Genomic DNA, 24426 nt, shown 5'->3' with positions numbered 1-24426 from the left:
TTAATTACTCATTGAATTACTCACCGTGCACATGGAGCCATCTTGATTATAAAGATCTTTGCAGAGGTTCGAACTACCATCACATGTATCTTGTAAATCGCATTCGTCCTGCTTGAGCCTACAGACCACTCCAACTGATTTGATCTTTTTGAATTTTTAAAATTTTAAACAAAAGAAAAATTTAACCAAAACAATTATTGCTCATTTTAAGTAAAAAACAAGAATAATAGTAATAGTAATAATAATAATTCTTTATTAAACACAAAATTGTTATGAACAAGAATAAGTTCATATTTTTAACATGCAATTTTTTCTCCAAATAAATATCAAAGTAAAAAATTGATGGAATCAGTTTCTCACTTTACACGTATTGAAATCACAACACAACCCTGTAGCACATTCACTGCCAGGTCTAAACTTGCAAGTACTCTGATCACAGCATTCTGTAGAACAAGCCTGTTTTAGAAGTAAATATTTTTAACTTAATGACAAAGAAACAAAACGTATTAATTGTTTTATAGTTTTGTTAAAAAAAGCTCATTTTGGACCGTATAACATTAGTTGAATATTGCAGAATATTAATTTGTGAAAACGTGCCAACAGCTAAGTGTTTCAAATAAAAACGTTTATCGTGTTCTCTTTTTATATATTAAACCGTTTCATATGAATAAAGAAATTGTTTTAAATTTATCAAAATTGCAAATAGTTTTAAATGGAACAACTTTAAAGATGGAACATGAAATTGTTATTGTAACAGGAAATAGACTGCAATCACAATCTTCCCCCTCATCAATCAATCCATTTCCACACTTGGCAGGCAATAAACTAAAATCTTTCCACCTTCTGAAAAGACATTGGTGCAGATGGTAGGTTTCTTTGAGCACCAACTCAGAGCAAGTGGCCCAGCTATAAGGTATATAAACGTCTCCAGACGGCCTAAAATTCAAAAAAAGTTCAAGTTCATTTTTTAAAGATATCCTACATTTATTTTATAATGAATAAAATTAGTTATACAGCACAATTCTAAAAATTGTCATTTATAAATCTTTGATTATCTAAAAAAATGTGACGCCTGATTCATGGTCAACACACTAATTTTAATTTTTTTTCTAATAACAATATGAAAGTTTATACAGCGCCAATTTGCACAGCTGTTTTGAAGGGATCGGGAGCATGTGTTAAAAAGATGAGTCTTAAATCCTGTTTTAAAGAGACTCAGGGATTGAACAAAATTTCTTTTTGCACCATATTTTATAAATAAAAACTTTCTTTACGTTGTAAATTATTTTGTTGCATACTATTTGATAGATCTAAAATAATTTTACTGAGTACAAAGAGCAAATTATTGTATAAAAATCACCTATATTTTTCATTCGTGATGCACGGCTGTTTAAGACAGATGCAGCCAAAAACCTCTTCTACATGATGCATCCCAAACACATGACCCAACTCGTGAGCCAATGAAATTCCACTTTCATAAACTCCATGTTTAGTCTCCAGTTTTTTCAATTTTGTATGGTTAAAAAAACTAACATTTATTTAGTTTATCAAAGTGAAAATCATTAAAATTGTCATATAGATAACTACACATATTTATATTTATATATGATAAAACTATGTTTTTTTTTCAATTGCGTCAAATAAAACTTGTCAAAATTGTTAGAACAGAAACGCCTTATCAACATTTATCCACTCGTTTATAGGTTCCCGCCTGAATTATTGTAGCAGCCGTTTTTATGTTGAATTGCAGAATGAAATAGCAACGACAGAGTCAGTGCAAAATAGAGCGAATAGAATTGTAAAGGGAGGTCATAAGTTTGATCATGTTACTCCACTTATCAGAAAATTACATTGGCCACCAGTTGATAAAAGAATTCAATTTAAAATTTGCCTCATGGTGTTTAGTTATTTAAATGGTTTGGTTCTAAAGATTTTGTCTGATGTCTGACATGTTTAACTTTAAAAAAGTAACTGTTCAATGGTTTTAAAAACTAAGAGATAAAAACTATTTGGTTGCCCCAAGTAAAAAATGGGTGCACGTAGTTTGCCGCTTGTGATCAAAGATGTGGAATGATCTGTCTAACACTGTTCCTAGATTTTGGATCACAATTCTGATGAAAAAAAATGAATTTTTTTTATTCTGAAATTAGCTAAAAGACAACTTATTGACATGATGTAGACGCCAAAAATCTAGATCAGTATACAAATTTGAGTACTGCTGAAAAGTGCTTTTTATAAAGTTTATTTTATCATATTTATTTATTATTTATATGTTTAATTAATATTTTTGAACATTTCATGGCAACATGATTTGGCTTCAATCACTTTTTTTTAAACATAACTCAATAACTAAATAATTAAATTCACCGAAGTCCAAAACACAGCATTGATGAGACACATTGATCTTATGTAGGAATTTCCTGCATCTTCATCAGGCCTTAATTGCCTTCTTCATAACATTTATTTAAATCACTTATTAGTTAATGGAAAAGTTGTGAAGGAATCATTATGGACTGGCCCGGTTTCAAGCATTGTAGTCAATCGAGTCTTAGCGGCTTTGTATAAGGAGCGGCATTTTTTTAGAATTATACATTGCCACTCCAATCTGAAGAGAAAAAGTGCTTTGCCTTTCAAGAGTTGACAAAAAAAGCTAACCGAACGTATTTAAGAAATTATTTTTCAAAGTATTCAATATTTTTATAGCACATTATATAGTCCGCATATTGCCTGTAGTACGAAACTAGATTTATTTAATCGAAAATAGCTATTAATTCAAGCAAGACAAAATTTATAGAAATCAATAATTTGTTAGCTCGTTTTTGAATATAAACAAATTATTTGTCAATTGCTTCATTTAAAAATAACATTCCCAATAAAGTATGCATTATAGATTAAAACCTTCTTCTTTCAGATAAATATCACATCAGACGGCAGCTTTTCAACTTGCCTACCAAACTCAAAACCCGCATAAAACCGGGCCTGATTATGCATAATAACACTCACGAAATCAGCAACGAGACATCTTGGAAATACGATCCATATAGTACAAACTTTCGGTTGTATTTATCAAATTCTGCTAACAGGTCATCGGAACTCAAGGTTGGTCTTATTTCTATTCTAGGTGACTTCCAAATATCCAAACGCACGGCAGTCAAGAAAATATTGTGCATATGATAGTACTGTTCAAATAAAGTTTGATTTCTTTTAAATTATTTTTACAGGAAATTAGATTTTGTTTTTAGGAACAGTCAATATGAAAAATTAATATCGCAATCAGAAATCTTTTTGAAATAACCAAAATTGCTATAAATTTAACGAAATTCTGAATACTATTAGTATTAAAATATCTAGAATGTTAATCATATATATTAAATTTAGCACATTCAAAATGAATTGAAATAGCACATTTCATTTTTATTGAAACAGACATAATGAATGTGTAAATGGAATACAAACCAAACTCGCAAAATTGAACATATCCATTATAAAGTCTGCCGTTTTATTCTGATCTCTGTGGTAAAACCTGTACTTTTTTTAATTTAAAATATTTTTGATTAAATGGATATAATTCAGAACACTTTTCAAATGATGTTTGTTGGCATCAGTATTCACTTACAATCTTATGATCAATTTAATTGTTGCCTTTTAAGATATGACGATAATTCGAGCATTGAGTTCCCTTTTGAGTATGTTGCAAGGTTTAGTGGAAAAAAATTAGATGTAAAATTTTGCACCATGAGCAAATATTTTTTTACACAATTAACGCTAGATTATATTCAAAAAAATTAAAAATGAAAATAAATTTTAAAATTAACAAAATTTGATTTAAGGATGAAATTAAATTGCTACAAAACAAATCACAGAATATATTTACCACAGTGGTATCAACGACAATGTATATTTTTACAATTCTGACTTCTCTGTCGAGTAATTTGATCACATTTTGTCGAACCAGCTTACATATAAAGTTTATAATGTTATTTACATTATGTTATCATTCTAGCGAAAGATATATATCACCTTTTTGACATTTTTCATTGCTTTTCTGTCACGATCTCCTGGATATACAAATTGAATGTAAAAATCAGAAAACTTTGATGTGAACAGTTTATAAAAGTTTTTTATTCCATAATAATTGAATTCTTAATAAGTTTTAAAATTTAAATAAGTTTGAAACATACTGAAATTGTTTAAAATGTTTTTAACATCAGACTCTAAAAAAACTTAATCCAGGTATCATATTTGTTAGCTTATAACCATGAAGTGATTGATAAATGAAAAAATATAGACATCAAAATAGAAATTGTTATAAGGAGATTTATACCCAAATATGTACAACTCAGCACCAACTGCCGAATCATTAATGTTTTTTCAAATAAATTTACCAAAAGAACGTTTCTCCCTTCCAGATTTTTCCACCACGACTCTGTCCAACGATCCAACAAACTTTGATTTTAATTCAAAAGCCTTAGTTTTTCTTTGATAGAAACCACTGGAAAATTTGTTTAAACAACAAAATTAACTGCATTTGCAACAAACTCAGATTGATATGAATTATTTGTACTACCTGACACCTGAGCACAATGAAATAGCAGCCATTTGAGAAGGAACGCCGTCAACGTTCCCTTGATAATGACAACCTAATCTCTTTCGAGAAGTGAAAATTTCTATTCCTTATGTTTTCATTAGTTAACATTTGAATGAATGGAACAGATTGTTACTGAAGGTGACTATGACCACACCATCGTTTGGTTAAAAAACGTCTAAAAAATACTTTAGATAAAAGTTATATTAAGGTTTGTTTATTTTAATGTGCAAATTCTAATTATTTTGCCAAATTTGATAGGTAGCTTGTGTGAGAAAAAAATGAAACAAAATTAATTAAACAAACAGCGGAGTTTAAAGTTATGTATAATAAAAGAAATTAAGTTAGATCCATGAAGGCAACAGTGTAGCGAGTAAAAGTATTTGATTCTAGGTGGTACTAACGGAGTAACGAGAGATGAGTTAAAAGTGGGATCATTTATTTTTTAAAGGTGAACAAGAAAATTGTAAATTTGTAAAAGTTTGATGCAATGAACCAAAAATGTAACCGAGACAAAGAAAATTATGAAAAAAATTGAAGGTTCGAAAATCAGGCAGCATATTAATCTAAAAGAAAAATACTTAGAGCATTTTTAGACTAATTAGATAATAAAAGTTTCACAATATATAAATGAAGCTAAGGGTACCTAAAATTAGAATTTGATTTGATGGATGAAAAACTTATATGTGTAAGAGTCATCAATATGTAATTAACTAGTAAATCAAAACCAAGCTAGACAGACAAGGATCAATGACATAACTTTGGAAGAATGATTTAGCAATTTCTATAAAATATCACGACCAAGAGTACAAAAAAGCAGAAAAAATTCAGGAGCAAGGAGACGAGTAAGACCTGTCTCGCTATGAAGAGGAATGTCATTTTGTATTGCTAGCAATTATGAGGGGCAAGTCTAATACCAGATTTTGGAAAAAAAGTAACAGTATATATTTTATTTATTTATTTTGTTATGATGTTGTAACAAGCGATTAATTTTAACAAATATGATGCTATCTATAAAAATTCTAACTATTACTTTTGTTGGCACTTTCTGGCTTTCATTATTTCGGTCAATTAGATGCACTTCAAAATTATTTGATACGATGTACCTTAAAAAATCAATTGGAAAAATGTACGTTAAAATGATTTCATTCAGTTAATGATAAAGTTCTACTTATTTAGACGCAAAAATATTTCAAACTGCGGTGTTTTTTTTCACGAACTTAATCTTCAGCTCGGCATGTTCCTGGCAAATTTTTAAATTCAAAATCTGATTTAGTTTATTATTTTCTTAAAATTCAAATTACTACGTTTCATCTCCCGATTGCGTTATATGAACAAACTTTTTTCATTTCAATTTACATATTTTAATCTTTGATACAATTTTTTTAATTTTTTTTTCAGACTTTAGTTAATATTTGGACGAAAAAACACTGTCAAATCTTCATCTATTTAAAACATGTGCCCTTTATTAAAATTGAATATGCTCTGACGCGTCGACTTCAATATGTCATGTTAATTCGCTAATATTAGTTTATATAAGCTTGTTTGAAGCACAAAACTTACTTGCATAATTTTTACGAGACAAAATATTGAACGCTTAGTGGTCCGTTTGCTTATATGTCTTGTTGCATTATGATTATAACATGGTCATTTTTTAAAATTTAAAATTACAAAGCAAGATGTGTATTTGAATTTAATTGGATAAATTATCACCACCTGTGTCGGTATGTTGTCGGTGTTTAATGCTTTATTTGCCCCATTGTAGTACAGCAAGTCAAATTCTTCTTGAATAGATTTCTCTGTAGTTTTGTAAAGTTTTTAAAAATTGCTAAACAATTTCACAAATGTTTTCAAACAAATATTATTTTTACTTGCAAAAAGTTTCAAAATTAAAACTATCATTAAAATTGGAACGTTCATTTTTGTTTTGTTTACATTTGGTAGTTAACGCTGTTCCAATGCAGTTCGTCATATCAATGGAAAGATCATTTTTAATGCTTATTTGCATCAAAAATTCAATAACACCATATCGAACATTACAAGATGGTGATTTCTCGCAATTAAATACCAAGCTCCTTATCATGCACACAAAGCCAAAAAAACGGAACAACACTGAAATGTTTGTAAGAATAGAATCATAACTTCCTCAAAAAAGAAGCAAAAAAATTTTTTGTTCAAATTATTTTGTGAGTCGTTTATATATTTTTTGTAAGTGGTGTAATTTTTTTTAGATATGTCCATCTCGTGTAAACAGGTTTCTTGCAGTTTCTTGTAACTCCTTTAAGTATTGTTGCATTATTAGTTTCATGTATTCAAAATAGTTAACTCAATTAGAATGTTACAATTATTACGCTAGTCAGTGCTGGCAGACAGATTTATAACAAAACAAATAACAAATAATTATTTTTACTAATTACTTTTTTAATCTCTGATAAGTGACAACTCCTCGATCTATCAAACGAAAATGAGTAGCCACGTGTGCTCAGCAAAGATTCGCGTGTTTGCCTTCGGTTTTTGGAAGATTTCAAACAAATTCAAATTCAAGTTCGAATATGAATCTATTTGAGTCTATTCATGAGTGTGAGAATTCAATATGGCTGCTAAAAAATTATTCGTTTCAGAAATACTATGGTATTTATTTGTCAATATTGATAATTTAGACGAGAATTTGTTTTGTTGCTTTAGGTTTTTATAATTTTAAAGAATTATTTGCTGCCAAATAAATAATACAATCGGCTTTTGAAAAAAGGAAGAGAAGAAAAGTTCCAAACAAACAACTTGGCAACACCAAGTTTGATCAAATATTTGATATTGTTGATTTGATTAATTATAGGACAACATTTGCCAACATTTGTAATTTTAAATATAAAAAGAATATCCATTTCGATGTCAAATTATACGTTAGAAAAGTAAAAAATGGCAAACAGTCGTTTTGAATGAAATATTGGACATAATAAAATGGCTGGTGAAGAAATTATCAGGTGCGTCTACGCGTACATATCTTGTTTCATGTAACGGGCGTGATACAAATATACAAATAGACGTACGAATCTAGCTTCGAGTGATGTCTACGATACACGTATGAATCGAATTAAGAATGAGACAATCGCTACTCTGTGGTGGAATATTGTAATGTCGACAACTAATAAACCCGATTCTGAATTACAATCTGATGATAATGATTCTGACGGTCGTTTGACACAAACCCTCAAAGACTGTGGGATCAACGACTGCTAGCCCCCTCTTTGCGGCATCTAAATCTATCATAAAAAATCAGTTTTTTTTTACATTTTACATTGGAAATGTTAAACTACCTGATAGTTCCATGATCGATAAACACTGCGAGAACAGGAGATTCAATTTGATTTACTGTTATCATCTTTCGGAGGAAAAAGAGGAATAGAGAAATGTGTTTTTTTCACTTTAACAAGATTTTCAATACAATATCATGAAAAAACCTCTGAGATCTTTTATAGTACACTTTCCAAAGAAAAATATATAGTAAACAAACAGTCCATAGAAGAGCATTTCGTAGAAAACGTGCGTATTGTGGAATCATATTTGCAGATTCTTCGGAAGAACAAACGATTCAAGTTGCCCTAAACCGAGTAAAAGTTTATTCATAAAATTGCTGCATCTGCATAGAAGAAGTAAACGTTCTTTTGTTTGGCAATTGCAGCTTTCACTTTCAGCTTCCTTTTTAACTGCATCGGAAATGGGTTTTCTGGAAAAACAAGATGTCCGTTTTGTAGAGTTGACATGCTATATAATAGGAAATGTAAATAAAAATATCAAACGATTGTCAACAATGAAGCACCGACGGCGTAACGTAAGTGCCTGGCTTCGTTGGTGTAGTGACCAGATCATATTTTCAAACGCGTAAAACTCAAGATCCACTGAACCGTTTTTTAAAATTATATTTTTTAATCAATAAAAACTAGTGTGCCATCTAGTATTTTTCGACGGCAATAATTGTTTTCTACGGCCTAAAAATCAGTAGTACGCTGCGGAAGTTTGCGATTGGCATCCATCGTGACATGCCCTCCCTGTTATAAGTATATGGATTTTATTAATTGGACTGAAAATGCAGCATGTAATATGTGTTGAATGATTGGGTCCAATGTTCATTTAAAAAGATACATAAATTTAACAAAATATTGTTGGTCAGAGTTTAGACAGTGGTGTATTGGCTGGCGTTTTTCTATTGTTGTGGTTTGCCGGATTAGTTGCTCAAATGTTGTCTTCCCCAACCTCAAACACTGTCACATGTTTGTTTTGCCGAAATGTTGAAAGACTTGAAACCCACCTTCAGATATCTAAAGATGGATATCGTAGCCATCAAAAACAACTTTTATGATGTGTAAAAGACAAAAAATTAAGGCTAATTTTCTTTAGTTCTTTTTAGTAAATACGTGTTTTAACATTTTTGAAATTTTCTTACATATTTTCTTTTTTTCAGTTTAAAACTGTAATTATTAAACTAATTATTATTTAAATTTTTTAGTTCAGATTTGTTTAAAATGGAATCTATTATCTAAGTAGATGCCTGATACATTGTCCAATTTCTTGAACATTAAGTTTGCTGATGACACTCAAATAAGCTTACCTCAAGATTTTCAGTATGAATATTTTTCTGTCATATCCATCTTAATTTGATTTCATATTTCATTTCTGTCTTGTATTCAATCGTAAAATAAAGTTTTTTGTATAATGTGTCATATCGAGGTAATATTTAAAATTATTTTACCTAGGCTATGATTTGGCTTCAACTTGAAGCTTTCGTTTGATTATGCCTGTTAATTCAAATAAAACCTCAAAAAAATAACTTAATTTGTTAAATTAATAAATCGATAAATTAAATTTTTTATGTAATCAGATTATGCTACCATAGTAATGCATAAACGTTTTATCATATAAACATTTGTGGACATATACTTTCAACAACTTTATCATATCTGTCGAAATTCAGCCGATAACACAAAATTCTTAATTCAAACAAGTTACGAACTGCACTCGGCCAGTTAGCTATATACTTTTGGTTTACGTAGTTTTCCTAGCGGGTAATCATATTTGTAGAACAAATAAATAGCAGATTTAGAGTCCAACATTTGAAGTTACTCTGATATAAAACGTTCAAATCATTCATTGTTACGATTCATCTCAGGCACTATTAAAGTACTATTGAACGAATCATTATAAAAACAACTTTTGCAAGTAAAATAAGCGGCATGGCAAGCAGGATCATCTGTGAATAAAATGTCATTTTAATCATTTCAATTTGTTTTAATAAGTTAATGAAGTGTAACTGTAAGTTAATGGAATGCCAAATGTAGCTATAAAATATAGTGTTTTTTATTTTCCGGCAATCATATATTTTATAAAAATATTTAATTTAGCGTTCAACACACCAAGTTACTCTAATATGTAACATTCTAGTCACTAATAATAGTAATAATTTAAAATTCAAATCGCTTCGAAAATTATGAAAATGTTATGTTTCAAGCAATATTCATCCTAGTTGGTTGATTGTCGTCTGTAAATTATTTGAGAAAAATTTAGCAATCTTTTCATTCATCGTGAGTCCTCTCAACAAATCTGATGTTGAAAGCACTGGGAGATATGGATACTCCGTAAATTTCATTGGCAACAACCGTGTCCTGGCCTTCTGGTGGCAGGATTTGAAACTGCTGAATAAGTGCGGAAACCACAAAAAACAATTCATGGCGGGCCAGTGGTTCTCCAAGACAGGATCGTTTGCCTGAAATATTTCATAAAAAATTTCTATTTTTCCATTTTATCAAATAGCATTGAGGAATGAATCAACTCACCGATAGAAAAAGGAATAACATGACCTTTGTTAACAATTTCGGTTCGGTCCTCATTCAGAAATCTCTCAATCTTAAACTTTTCTGGTTCATCCCAAACATCAGGATCCATGTGAGCGCTGTACAAATTTGCCAGGACTGTGACATTTTTGGGAATGAGCACCCCATCAACGACAACATCACTCAAAGTCATTCGAGGAACGCCCGTTGGTACAAGTGTTTTAATTCTCATCACCTCCAAAGTACAAGCTTCCGTTATGAGTAACTTTGGTTTATCTTCAAGTGATGGGTATCTTTTGAAACCAACCACTCTGTCCAGTTCATCTCTCATTTGCTTTTGCACGTCTTGGTGATTGGCCATGAAATACAAAAACCAGAGAACCGTGTTTGCCAAAGTTTCTGTGCCCGCCGTTGCCAAGTCAAGTATCATTAATCTGTGTTGCTCTTCGTCAACTAATGTGCTCATAGTCGAGTCATCACAAATAAGTTTCAACTCCTCTTCAAATTTACTACTGAACGTTTCGCCGTTTGTGCCGTTTATAATTGAATGAATTTTTCTCTCTAAAAATTGGTCCCACATTTTCATGCCTTCGACAAACTCTTTCAGTTGACCTTTGAAATATGGAACAAATCTCAAAACTGGAAAAATGTTTAGAGTAAGTGTTCGCGTGATTATATTTGATATATCAATGATGTGGAGAAACTCCGGATCATCGATGGACCATCGTTTGCCAAACAGAATGCTGCTAATCACGTTGAAAAAAGTAGCTGAAACGTCTACAGATGGATAGAACGGTTGACTCTTTCTGAGTTTTATTCTTTGAACGAGATGTTCTACCTCTGCTTTCACTCTTGATTCCATCATTTCCTGTCCTAATCCAAACTTTTTGAAAACATTTAGGCAAACTTTGTGGTACTTTTTGAACGTTTCGTTGTACGGATGTTCAGAAAACCCTGACCAAACAAAAAATAGGATCTTTTTCAATTTAAAAAATTTGTTTATTTTAAACTTACCTTTTTGGCCGGGATTGTAAAGAGAGGTGAAGTAGAATGAAGGGCGACTAGAAAATGCCAACGCCTTACCAACAAATGCTTTCTCGATTGTTTGCCGACCATTCAAAATAACCATGTACCTTGTAATAACAATATCAATTATGATGAAATTAGCATGGTATGCTTTAAAAATAATAATATAATATACAATTGGCAAAAACAAGTATTTATTTACTGTTGTCCCATATAAAAACCAATTATGTTTCCGATCTTTTTGGATTTATTCAAAAAATGGATGTGAAATCTTTTGGGATCAGAAATGAAAAGCAGAGATCCTAGCAGAGGAATATGGGGAAGACATGGAGGCGTTTTAATTTTCGAATCATCTTTTAAAGTTTTGTAGCATCTCAAGAAGATTTGATAACACAGCCATGTTATAATGAAGGATCCTACATAAATTGCGATAGTCACCAAATTTGTCATATTAATTTTTTCAATTGTTCAAAAAACAATTTAAAAAAATATATATTCTTTGCAGTTCACGAAAAAAATCGTCTAAGTTTGTTTTTCACATAAATTACAAGGCAATCACATACTTTTGTACAGATTTGGTTATATTTGAAATTCAGTGCGCTCATCTCGCTAAAACATGTCTGCAGACATTTTCTAATACCAAGTCTAAAGTTCAAAGTCTTTCTGTTTTCAACACAAAAAAATTTAAAAAAGTAAATTATTATTATTTTTATCTTACTTTATTTTTGATTTACGTCATTCATAACTTTCAACAATTTGTAATATTTTATGAAATTTCCAACCCGGGAAGTATTTTGTTCATTTGTTCAATATTCTGTTTTGTTACATTATCAACAGAATAATTTCACAAATGAAATACAACTAGTGAATAAAAAATCAAACTTCCGTGTATAAAAACCTTCTCGTAAATTATTGTTGAAGACATTTTTTAATTCGTTTCAAATTTATTAAATTTTTTTTATCATTTTATACGAGTCATTCGTTTGTAAAAGATGAAAATTTTCATCAAACATTTAATTTGGGGAATAAACTAAACAAAATAACAACACAGTTAATAAATGAAAAAATATTTTTACAAATAAAAATTGAGTACTAGCCGATAATTTTAGAACAAGTGAGACAAAACAAAACTGCAGCCGATTCAAAATTCAGAGTTCCATGCTCTGAGGTCCTGAAAAGAAACATTTTATTTTTTTTATTTTATTTAATTAAACATAAAAAAATCACAGCAACATCAAACCAAATAATATTATAATAATAAAAATAATACAGAACAATAAAAAAAACCATCGTTATTATTGATATTAATAACAAGAGACAGTAAAGATAAATTTATAATTTTATTCTTAAAAAATGATGTCACTCATTTTTACAACTGTTAAAACATTAAACCGACGTAATCACAAGCAGCCAGTGGCCGATTTAGAAATGGCCGGGACCGCTGTGTGAGCAGTTTTTCAATAAAAGTCAGAAAAAAGAACTAAAAATTAAATGTAATAAGCAAAAAAAATGGTCCTTGGCCAGACAGCCACAAATCTTCCCAATGTATTTTACGTTGATAAGTTGTATAATCTTGAAACTAATAAAACAAATTCATATAATGTTAACATTCTTGAAAATGTTATAAAAAAAACCACGTAAATATGTTGAAGCAAAAAAGAAGCCTGTGTGCCTGGATGGAGCGACACCCAACGTGGAGTGCTATGCAACAAAATTGAAATATTCCAATAATTAAATAATGTTTGTTAAACTGAATATGAAATCATTTTTGTTTAATAATTGTGACGAGTTTTAAAAGTCATTCGAGTGAAAAGGCATTAATGTAAAACTTTTTATTCTAAAATTCCAATACAGACCGATTTAGAAAAAATTCAGCCCACAAAAACGGTTGGTGCTCAACACCGTCCCGAATTGTTGCACGCGCCCCTTCACACGCTTCATGACCAATTTCATGCTGAGAACTTTCTTGTTGTTAGACAAGTCTACGATGTCTTTTAAGGATTTTCCAAGTTCTGGTCTGTTTTTCAATGGCAAGTGCTCCTTAATCATGAAATAAGCAAAAATACTTTCATTGAAAATTTCTTTTCAGAATTATTACGTGAAAAAACTTGAGATAAAACTCCAGGCAAGTCAGAAGATTTATTTTGAAACTAAAAGTAACGAAGACAGAAAAATTAGTAATAACTTAAATGTAATGATAAGAGTTTTTTTAACTAAATTCAACAAGCTGGACCTAATTTTTACATTTTTTAAAAATTAAGTAGATAGCATGAGTTGATGCGAATAGATAAATGTTGGAATCGAAGAATTTTAATTTTATCAAATTAACAATTGATAAAAAAAAACAATACCTCAGATTAACATCAATAATAATCATTTCATATATTTGGTAAAAATCTATGACTTTGAATGTAGGAACGCAAAAGAAATGGAGCTACTGCATGGTAAACTTGAACATAAACTGCATAAGATTGATGAACTGGATACATTCCTTCAATGGAAACTTGAGATTTTAAGACGCTTCGTTCCATCCCAATAAATATTTGAATTTCATATGTACGATATTTCACTAACATAGATAAAAAAAGACACAAGACCGTCTGATAACAGAAACCGTAAGAGATTGGCTGTCTATACCGATGAGCAGATGCGTCGCAAAAATCCTCCCGCTGCCCTACAAATCTGGAGGCCTCAATATGAAATCGCTAAAGTGTCATGCTGAAATGGTGACAACTTCATTCCAGAAAATGTTGATGTTAAGCAGGCGCTTGAAGTTCTCAAAAGACGACGGCATGAGAGTGAGTTGAATCATCTGTCGTTCTTACAATGCCAAAGAGATCGTTAAATCAGTAAAAAAAAACACATCCATGACCCAGAGATTAAACAATGGTTTAGACTGACAGTAAAACTAACCGAATTTCTTTATAAATTTTCAAAAAAATAAATTAAACAACAGCTGCCTACAAATGCCAACTTCCACAGATAGAGCAAAACAACCGATGCGCTATGCCATCTTTGTAACGTGAAACAATCTAACAAAAAGGTTCTGACAAATTGTAACTCCATAGCAGCACTCAAACAATACTCAAATCGCCACAACAAAATTCTCTCAATAATTGTCAACAACATTAATGCGTTCGCTAGCTCGAAGACCGCCATTTTTGCCGATGTGGAAAATGAAACGACACGTCCACTATCAGATCTGTTCAGACCGCTTAGACCAGACATCGCCATCCTAAGCAATAATACAACTGAAATTTTAGAATTAACTATTTGCCATAAAACAAAATTTGTCAAGTCCAAGCAATACAAAGTCGACAAATATACAGCCAGTTTAAAAAAATAACCTAGTGAACGATTTTAAACATTATAACATTTCAATAAATACTTTTGAATTATCTCCTATAAGCTTTTACAATTTCTTTAATTTATCTATAATCAAAATTAATTGGGTCGATTATTTTCGCCATAGCCTATTTAATAGTGTCATATCGTCGTCATAATGCCATATATTGCAGTCAGAACAATGCATGAATTAATTTCTCATAGCTATTCTATCAAAGAATGTACTTATTTTTCTTTTAAATGAAAAGCAACGATGAATTGAATTGAAAGAAACTTTTATTCAGCAAAAAAACAAGTTCATTACTAGGAGACCCGAGACCGAAGTCTGTTAGGCCACCCTTAACATTAGTAACAAAAATATAATATTAAAAACAGAAATAGCTATGAATGTCAATAGTTGCCAATACATTATGAAACGAATAATGTTTGAGAGAGAGAAAAGGAAAGAAAAAATAACAGGGCAGAAATAATAAAACAAATAATTATATATGCATACCCATACATTTATATACATGAATATAAGCCCATTTATACTGCAGTAAAAATGAGAAAAAACGAGATTTAATCAGATCTACAATTCTTCGTTTATATCAATATAAGCCTAACGTAGCTATGTTTTTAACATCAGTCGGTAGCGAGTTCCATAATCGGATGGATACAGGAAAAACAGAATTATTAAAAAAGTTTGTACGTGGAGTGGATAGATAGAATTCAGTAATTTTCTTGAGGTGCACAGAACAACTATACAAAAATCGATTTATTTGGTCAGATAAATATGGACATAAACGTAATTTCAACAATCTATAGAAACATAATAAAGATCTAAGAATAAATAAATCTTGAAATTTAAGAATGTTACATAAATTATAACAGTGATTGACATTTTGAAATTCATTTAAATTAAGAAATATTCGAATAAAATAATTTTGACATACATTCAATATATGTAAATTATATTTAGTAGTATAACCCCAGACTGAAACACAGTAGGTTAAATATGGCATAATGAGTTATATAAAGTGTAGAAGATATAATTAGGCAATTGAAAACGAAGGCGGTAGATCAAACCTAAATTTTTATTTAATTTTAATTTTTAGTAATTTTTTTAGATATATACTGTACGTGTTCCGACCAAGATAAATTACATGAAATGATAACACCCAAAAATTTTGTAACTTCAACACGATTAATGAAATTGTTATTTATTGACAGTTGTTTATTAACGCCATTCGTACGAATTCTTGGCCCAAACAAAATAACTAGCTATTATGATTGAAATTTTAATTAAAAAATTATTTGCTATTAAATAATTATTTTTATGCATTTGATGAAAAATAAAAAAAATCATTAAACATATTTTATCAAAAAAAAAAAAAAATAGATAAAAGTTAATATCATTGAAAACATTTTTTTTCATTCAAGCCAGCATTATCATCATCTTAAAGTATGTAAAGGGAGCACTACTTTCAGCAGTATAATACAGACTCGAATATCCAGATTTCATTGAATATTCTTGTCCACTTCGCGTTTATTAACTTTTTAAAAATACACTCAACGAAATGGAAGTGTTGTAAGTCGTATTTATTGAGAACTAGTGACATAATTTGGCTAGCTAACTGGCTAACTCAAATATCCGTAAATGTTTTGGACGAAGCATGTACCACTACATGTACAAGGTTGTACCAGTTTCAGGCCAACCAATATACAACACATCCGCGTCTATTTGGCGTATTATCCCGATTCTTCTTGGTTGAGAACATCATCCCGTTGAGAATGTGTGTGCCGTTGGAGATTCGCACGTTCGAGATATCCAAATTGTCACCATTGTAACCAGTTACCTGGAGTGTATAGTCTGATGATTCGAGATCAAACCGAACGTACACAAAGAAATTTTTCAAGTTTCAATTGTATATTTTATTGATTTTTATGAGGAAAACACTTTTTTTTAAACTGTCATACTCATCCGACAACTAGTTTCCATTGGAAAGAACTTCAAAATCAATCTCTAATTGGATGATTTGGTCGGATTGTGGATTCTGTCCAGTCCCGACCACAAGTTGAAATTGTACGTCACGAATCCACTCTTTTGAGTTTGAAAATTTTTTTTACAATTAAAAAGACTGGAATTTATTATAACATTTTTAATGCCATTTCAAAAACATTTAAAAGTTTGTATTTAACAATTGATATACCTAGAAAAAAGATTACAATTTTTTTTCATCCTACTATTTTACATCAAAAATTTAGTAAACCTAGAAAATAGTAAACCTAGTAATTAATGAACCCATTAATGCTAGAGATAAAATATTTTATATTGCAGGAAATAAATTGCCAAGCATGTAATATTGCAAAATCTTATATTTTAAATATACATTGACCTTGTAAGCCAGACAGTCCAGGTCAAAACTCAGCAAACCATCAACTTTCTGCAGCTACAACAGCTGTCTTAAAAAATATCCTGGTATGGTCAAGTAATCCGTTTTGTTAGTAGTATTTGTAATCTGATTCATTTGAAAAATTAACAATGTTTTAAATTCTATTTGAAAAAGTTACCGAATTATCATGAACAAAGGCGTGAGTAAGAAATTTTTTTGCTATTTATTTGGCATTGTTGTCGAATGAAAGATCATCTCATCATTTCATTTCATATTTTATTTGCTTTCTTTTGCTTGCTTTGTTATTTTGTAGTACAGGTAATTTCCGTTTCAAATGTTTTTTAAATTTAATTTAAACTTTAATATAATAAGTTTTTCAAAAAAAAACATTTTTAGTTCTGTCAATAAAATCGTAAAAATGAATGCGTCTGTAAATATTTCAGCTTTATTATTTCAGAGGTAACGCAATAAAAAATTTAACAGTTCACATTTTGGTGTACACATGTTGCCTAGCAAAATGTGCAAGTTATACCTCTATATCCGTCTTCGACTGGATATCAAAAAGTACTATCCTTATATATACATATATATATTTTATGTATATATATGCATTTATGCATATATATACATATGCACTTGTGTGTGTGTGTGTGTGTGTGGTGTGCGTGCACAAAGAAAAAAATGTAATTTTCGTTGTCATTAAATAGTCAAGTAAACGAGTATACTCGAGCACCGATGTTTGTTCACATACATTAATGTGTGCGTGTGTGTCTGTGTGATGTATATATAAATCTGTCTATAGACACGTATACATTCATGCTTGTTGTGTTTAGATGTTGATGTTTGTGCACGCTATTTTAGTATTTACAGCGTTATAGTATTGTAGCAATGGTGGATCTATGTATTTAACTGTATGTGAGCGATTTTGTGATCTTCCCATCTTAATAATTTTAAATGAAAAATTTGTATTTTTGTTTGAAATATTTTTATTTGATATTATTTAAAATAACGAAATCACTGCCACGTTCAATGAAAATGCGATTCTGTTCCTCTAAATGTTCGCATTTCAATGTAACATATTGCTTTCTTCAGATTTACAGGCATGAAATCGCGAAAATAGCCTAATTTTTACAAAAGTTATCATTAATCATTCTCTCGCAATTAATTTTCAAAAGCATTAGTTACAACAAAACTTACAGAGCGTCAGTGAATCCGCGTGAAACCACACACCACATACATGACACATGTGATGGGCGTAGATCACTTTGCGTTCAAACCCGGTCACTGCAACAGCAGACCAAGCAACTTATCTTCAGTAAGTCAGCGCATTGTCTTTTGATTTTATTATTAAATAAGTAACTTATCAATCAATATCTCTGTAACTTTTAACCTAATTTGACGCCACTGTATAAATAGATACGCCAGAGTTTAAAAAATTTGACCTATTTAAACTAACAACCGGGTTACACATATAAAAGCAGACACGTAAAGAAATAAAAGTAGAGTGACACATTTGATTTTGCTGTTATTAAAGTTGTTCGCTATTGTTCAATTTGCTCAACCAAGACCACTTAACTCACATTAGAAGGAGATAACTACGTATTGAGCCTCCATGAGAATGAAGTTTGTGTCCCGGCTTAATCTCTTTAACAATAGAGAATTTACATTTAAGGTATCCAGTAAATAGCGAAATAATGAAATAACATTTCAAATAAACTGTAATATTAGATCATAAAAATGTCGACACGAAAGAACGTTCATATTTCAATAATAAGTGAATGACTAAGAAGTAAGATATAAGATTGCGTGTCAGATAACTCATAGCATGGAACGATCAACATTTGACACAATGGAGTATTTAGATAATTATTTATTTAATTGTGATTTATTTGAAATAAAATAACATTCTAAATAGATAAAATAGTAAATAAACAAATAAATAAATAAATAAAAAATAGAAATGACAAAAAAAATCAATTCGAAAGACGGGTGGGTGCTTTAGATCGGCTGAGCGGCCATGTTTGACAAGTTCCGCTAAAAAAAATCTTTAAATTAATTTAGAAATATTTTTGCTGCAATGATTAATTTAAATATTTATTAATTGAATTAATATGATTAATTGAAACAATGAAATAATTAAATAATTTTTTTATATAAATGTATTCCTAAATTTCCGTGAAAAATTGTAATTTTGCCAATATAAAAATAGATTGCATTAATTAAAGTTAAGAAAAGTGAAAACGTATGCGAGATTGTAAATAATAGCCATGTACAAGTATGTATATATATATATATATATATATATATATATATATATATATATATATATATATATATGTATATATACATATATATATATATATATATTTATATATGTATATATATATATGTATATATATGTATATATATATATATAATATACTATACAATATACATGCCCATGTATGTACATATACAACCCATACGGTGAATAAATTTTAGCGAAAACTATTGAAGCAAACGAAATAAAATGAATGAATGAACGAATGAGTGAACATGGAATAAATACACTCTTTCAAACTTTCACACTAGCATGCAGCAACACATACGGTGTATCCATAAATGAGACGCTTGGTGTTTCATGAATCGGTCTATATTCATATATGACAAGATCGATATTATATATGAATTTAATTATAAGCAAATATTATTAGCAATTATATTTCTGAGTATTATTGTTAATTAATATTTTTAATGAATATATTTAAAGTCATTATAAACAAAAGTCACAAAAGTCACAGATGTAAGGGTGCATTTTTAAATGCCTTTCAACCGTTATGGTGAGGATGAACTAAATTTATCAGATAAGTTTTTTACTGATATTTAGCCTAGTATTACAATGTCTGTTCAATACTTTTCTGTTGAAAGTGAAATAATTTTGGTGTTGACATTTCACCTGGTCATGAAATTTAAACACTTCCCTGCAGAAGTAAAACATTCATTCAATCAACAGGGCACTTTGAATCAGTTATACGTGAAGTGTTGGGCACTGCCTCAGAAAATGTTGCAATACAATTTTAACATTTATTCGTTCATTTTGTAACTTTTGCTGGCCATAGTAAATGTTTCGTTGTCGGGTTCCACAGGGTTCGGCAACAGTTGCTGCAGCCAGTCAGTCTATCAGCGACGAGGCAACCTAGCGCCAGGGCTAACTCCGGATCAAGTACCACTATCTAACAACATCTGATTGTATTTTTTCAGGAAATGCTTCACTATTTTAATTAAAATGTGGTCCCATAATGGAGCATGTCAGCCTCTGTTAGACGCGTCCACCTTCTAAAAGATGTTGTAATGTAAAAGTCGCCTGCATCATCGAGGTAGGACTCTTTTGACGCTGGCGAAGAGATCCATCAATGTTAGGTGATGTGCATAGACCAGCCTGATGTACGTACTGGTCTAAATGGTGAATATCCACACTAATGTTTCAATTATGCAGACATGTTTATTCTATCGCAATTTTCAAGTTTCTGACGTTCACTCTTCAATTTTATTAATAAGCATTAGAAAATAGAACTCACAATTTCTTTGTGTAGAGGATTGAATGTAGATAATGCTGGTGATGATACCCACATTTCATTGGTTAGGGTTAGGAGCAACGGAGTAACCTCAGGCAACTTTTTAGACCGAACTGTAGAATTAACCATAGCCATGAACATGAGTTGGATCGTTACGAGACATTTTTATTCTGACTTAAAGCTTTTTGCTTATGCCGTGATATTATCTATAATCTATTAATAACAGATTATAGGTCGTAAAGGGGGGTTGGGTGTTACAGGGAGGGGGGAGAGGTTCAAAAATGGCATTAAAAGCGTGACATTGGCCCCTTTAAAAGGCTTCTAAGAATCAAAGCCCAAATCAATTTTTTGTTAACTAAAAGATTTGTTATTTAAATATACATCTCGATTTTAAATTATTTTGTGATTAAATAAAATTTTATGTCAATAGTGTAGCTATTGTTGAATTTTTTAATAACTTAGAAAGAGATTATAAATGCACCCAAGTTTCTTAACGAAGTCCCTGCCATGAACACACACATTTGTAACCATAAGGTATGCTCAATTCAATCGAACTCTAAAAAGCCAATAACAAATATTTCACGAAAAGTTGAACACGAAAAAATTTAAACGATAAAAATTAATTTTTTAACATCTGCTGATTTTTGACAACGAATTCGCCTTCCTTCAGAAAATGTAAAAAAAATTTTGTCAACTTTTTCATCATCTAACGAGCTGAAAAGTTTTGCTTTCAAAATGAGTCGGACATGTGAATTTTTTTAAAACTGTTTAAAATTGATAAGTTTAACTGCGTGTCCTTTTGCTTTTTTAAATATGTTATTCAATAATGATAACAATGTTACAATAATGTCATTTTATATAGCGCCATGACAAGCGGCTAAGGCTCAATATTATCTTTACAAGGAACACACAGTGTACAAATACACGTGAAACAAAGCATCACACACTGTTGCACGAGATAGGCGTGGATTTCTTCGCATTCGAACTCGGACACTGCTCCAACAATGCCAGCCACCTAAACCATTACACCATCGCACCACCGTAATTCAAAATTTCATTATATAAATAAAATGTTCTAATCATAAATATTTTAAATAATCTTATAAAATATATTTTTTTCCATTTTAAAAGCTTTAGGCTCTTAAAAACACGAGAAATTTTGTCGTTGGCCAGTTGGCATGCAATCTCAGTCATTTTAAATCAATCCAACAAATCTCTCACATTCCATCCTACACAGGTTAATATCGCTACAAATATAGAATAAAATAAAGAATAAAAAAGAATACAACCAAGCAAACGCCAGACCAAATAAACATGATGATCATCATCTACTTTATACAGTAATATATTACATATAAAACTTATGAATGTGTATTATATACATATATATTGTGTTATATATATATATATATATATTGTGTTAATATATATATATATATATATATATATATTTTTACAATATTCTATAAATTCTACCGAATGTTTGGCGTTAATATGTTTGTAGTTCGTTTTTTCGATTTTTCTCACTAAAATTTTTTGGTGAACGTTTAGTTTATTAAAATTCAAAATAAACTTATTTTTCAAATTCATGCTGCAAATAAGGCCATATTTCGATTCCGAATGAATCATCATCAGTGCTCCTTGCTGTATATATAGGGAAATATTGACTTTGTCAAGATGAACTTTGACGTTGTAAAAATTAACTTTGGTGTTATAAAATTGAACTTTGATGCGAATTAGGTGTCAGGTTTCTTTATTGGCTGGTCATCTTCTTTGGTCTCCTTTTCTTCATCGATAGCATCATATTCTTCTTTGTCACTATTTACGATGCTAGTTTTTATTACTTCTTTGTTTTCGTTGTTGGTTAAGCGCCGGGTTGGAAGTGAGGTTGTCATTTTTTGTTGTATATTAATAAGGCGCGCAGATAAATCTGCACAATATGTCATTATCAACCGAGCCGATTACCATGAAAAACTCAATGATGTTCTCAATGATACAAAAAGTTCCAAGTAATCAAAAAAGATCCCACTCCTCAACTAAAAACTAAACTAAACACAATAATTAAGAAGATAAGAAAGCACATCACCGATGACAAACTTCCATCATTTATAGGCGAATACTCTCCTGGCTACTTATATGGAAATATAAAAACGCATAAAAAGAATCATCCCATTCGACCAATTATTAGCCAAATTACAGCTGTCACCTATCCTGTTGCAAAATTCTTGAACAAAATTTTAACCCCATATATTCCAAACAATTACACAATACAAACTTCCCGTGAGTTTATTAATCTCCTCAGCATTAATAAACCATCCAAATTTATTGCCTCTCTGGATGTTGAATCGTTATTCCCAAATGTACCAATTCATGATACAATCGACATAATTATCAACACCGTTTACCACTCAGATATGGTTCCATTGAACATACCGAAAGCACAACTGAAGTCCCTTCTTCAAATTTGCACTACTGAAGCACCATTCCACAGCCCCACAGGCAAACTTTACAAGCAAATCGATGGTGTCGCTATGGGTTCCGCCCTTGGCGTCCTATTTGCCAGTTTTTACCTAGGACAGCTGGAGAATGATACATTCAAAAACAATGCAAATTTAAAACCAAATATGTACGCCAGATACGTGGATGATATCTTTGTCTCCTATAACGATCCTGAACAAATCACCCAACTTCTTGGTACCTTAAACAAATCAAAACTTAGATTTACCATTGAAAGTGAAAAGGAACAACGTTTACCTTTCCTCGATGTGTTGGTCACCCGTGGCGAAGAACGATTCAAAACCGCGGTTTATGTCAAAGAAACGAATACAGGAATTTGTTTGAATAGACAAAGTGAATGCACTGAACAATTTAAAGACAGCACAATAAAATCATTTGTGAACCGGGCATTCACACACTCTTCTGATATTGAAAATCGCGACGCTGAATTAAAGAGAGTCACTAACCTGCTTGTAAACAATGGATATAAGACTTACTCTAGTGAAAAGATTGTTAAAGGCAAATTACTACACAGCAATAACCTTTCTAGTACCAACAATCAAGATAACGACATCATCTTGTATTACAGAAATCACATGTCAACTGCATACAAGGTAGATGAAGCTATTCTTAAACATATCATCAATAAAAATGTCACACCAACCAACCCAAATAATAAAGTTAAACTCCGAATTTATTACAACAATGAAAAGACGTCTCACCTTATACTAAAAAACAACTGCAGTTCTAGAGATAACTCTGAGTTAAAGTGTAATCATGTAATATATGAATTTAATTGCCCCTTTGACGGCTGTGCACGTCAACATGACTCATATATCGGGATTACTACTACCTCACTGACTAGAAGGCTTACGATGCATAAACAGAGTGGTGCTATCAAATCTCATTTGGACTCAACACACTCAATCACAATTAGCCGTGAAATCCTCGACAACAACACCAAAGTAATATACCAGAACAGCAACTACACGCATCTTAAAATTGCAGAAGCAGTCCTAATTGACATCAATAAACCAAAAATAAATATACAACAAAAAATGACAACCTCACTTCCAACCCGGCGCTTAACCAACAACGAAAACAAAAGAAGTAATAAAAACTAGCATCGTAAATAGTGACAAAGAAGAATATGATGCTATCGATGAAGAAAAGGAGACCAAAGAAGATGACAAACCTGACACCTAATTCGCATCAAAGTT

General features: G+C 30.6%; 2 protein-coding genes across 2 annotated transcripts; both read right to left on the bottom strand.

The window, feature by feature from the left end:
* On the bottom strand, positions 1-818 carry HELRODRAFT_92199 (hypothetical protein; the record flags this gene model as incomplete). Its single annotated transcript, XM_009013954.1, has 3 exons — positions 1-144; positions 361-456; positions 756-818. Coding segments are annotated over 3 exons (303 nt in total), but the record flags the coding sequence as incomplete, so codon positions are not given.
* Positions 819-9862: 9044 nt separating this feature from the next.
* Positions 9863-17666, bottom strand: HELRODRAFT_105001 (hypothetical protein). Its single transcript, XM_009013953.1, has 7 exons — positions 17160-17666; positions 13293-13479; positions 12950-13078; positions 12534-12616; positions 11425-11543; positions 10414-11364; positions 9863-10343 (listed from the first exon to the last, which is right to left on the bottom strand). The coding sequence occupies exons 5-7, from the start codon at positions 11537-11539 to the stop codon at positions 10153-10155; spliced, it is 1257 nt and encodes a 418-aa protein (XP_009012201.1). The 5' UTR covers positions 11540-11543; positions 12534-12616; positions 12950-13078; positions 13293-13479; positions 17160-17666; the 3' UTR covers positions 9863-10152.
* Positions 17667-24426: the final 6760 nt, after the last annotated feature.

Source organism: Helobdella robusta (genome assembly GCF_000326865.2).
Source record: "Helobdella robusta unplaced genomic scaffold HELROscaffold_126, whole genome shotgun sequence".
In the NCBI taxonomy this organism is placed as follows: domain Eukaryota; kingdom Metazoa; phylum Annelida; class Clitellata; order Rhynchobdellida; family Glossiphoniidae; genus Helobdella; species Helobdella robusta.
The sequence above is the reverse complement of the archived record's forward strand: the minus strand, read 5'-3'. Positions and strand labels throughout refer to the sequence as shown.

Bases quoted from the DNA above. Each gene is read 5' to 3' on its own strand.
- HELRODRAFT_105001 (XM_009013953.1), bottom strand. From the start codon at position 11,539: ATGGTTATTTTGAATGGTCGGCAAACAATCGAGAAAGCATTTGTTGGT. The intron at 11,365-11,424 runs GTAAGTTTAAAA...TTGTTTGGTCAG, and splicing joins TTACAATCCCGGCCAAAAAG to GGTTTTCTGAACATCCGTAC. The intron at 10,344-10,413 runs GTGAGTTGATTC...GAAATATTTCAG, and splicing joins TGTTATTCCTTTTTCTATCG to GCAAACGATCCTGTCTTGGA.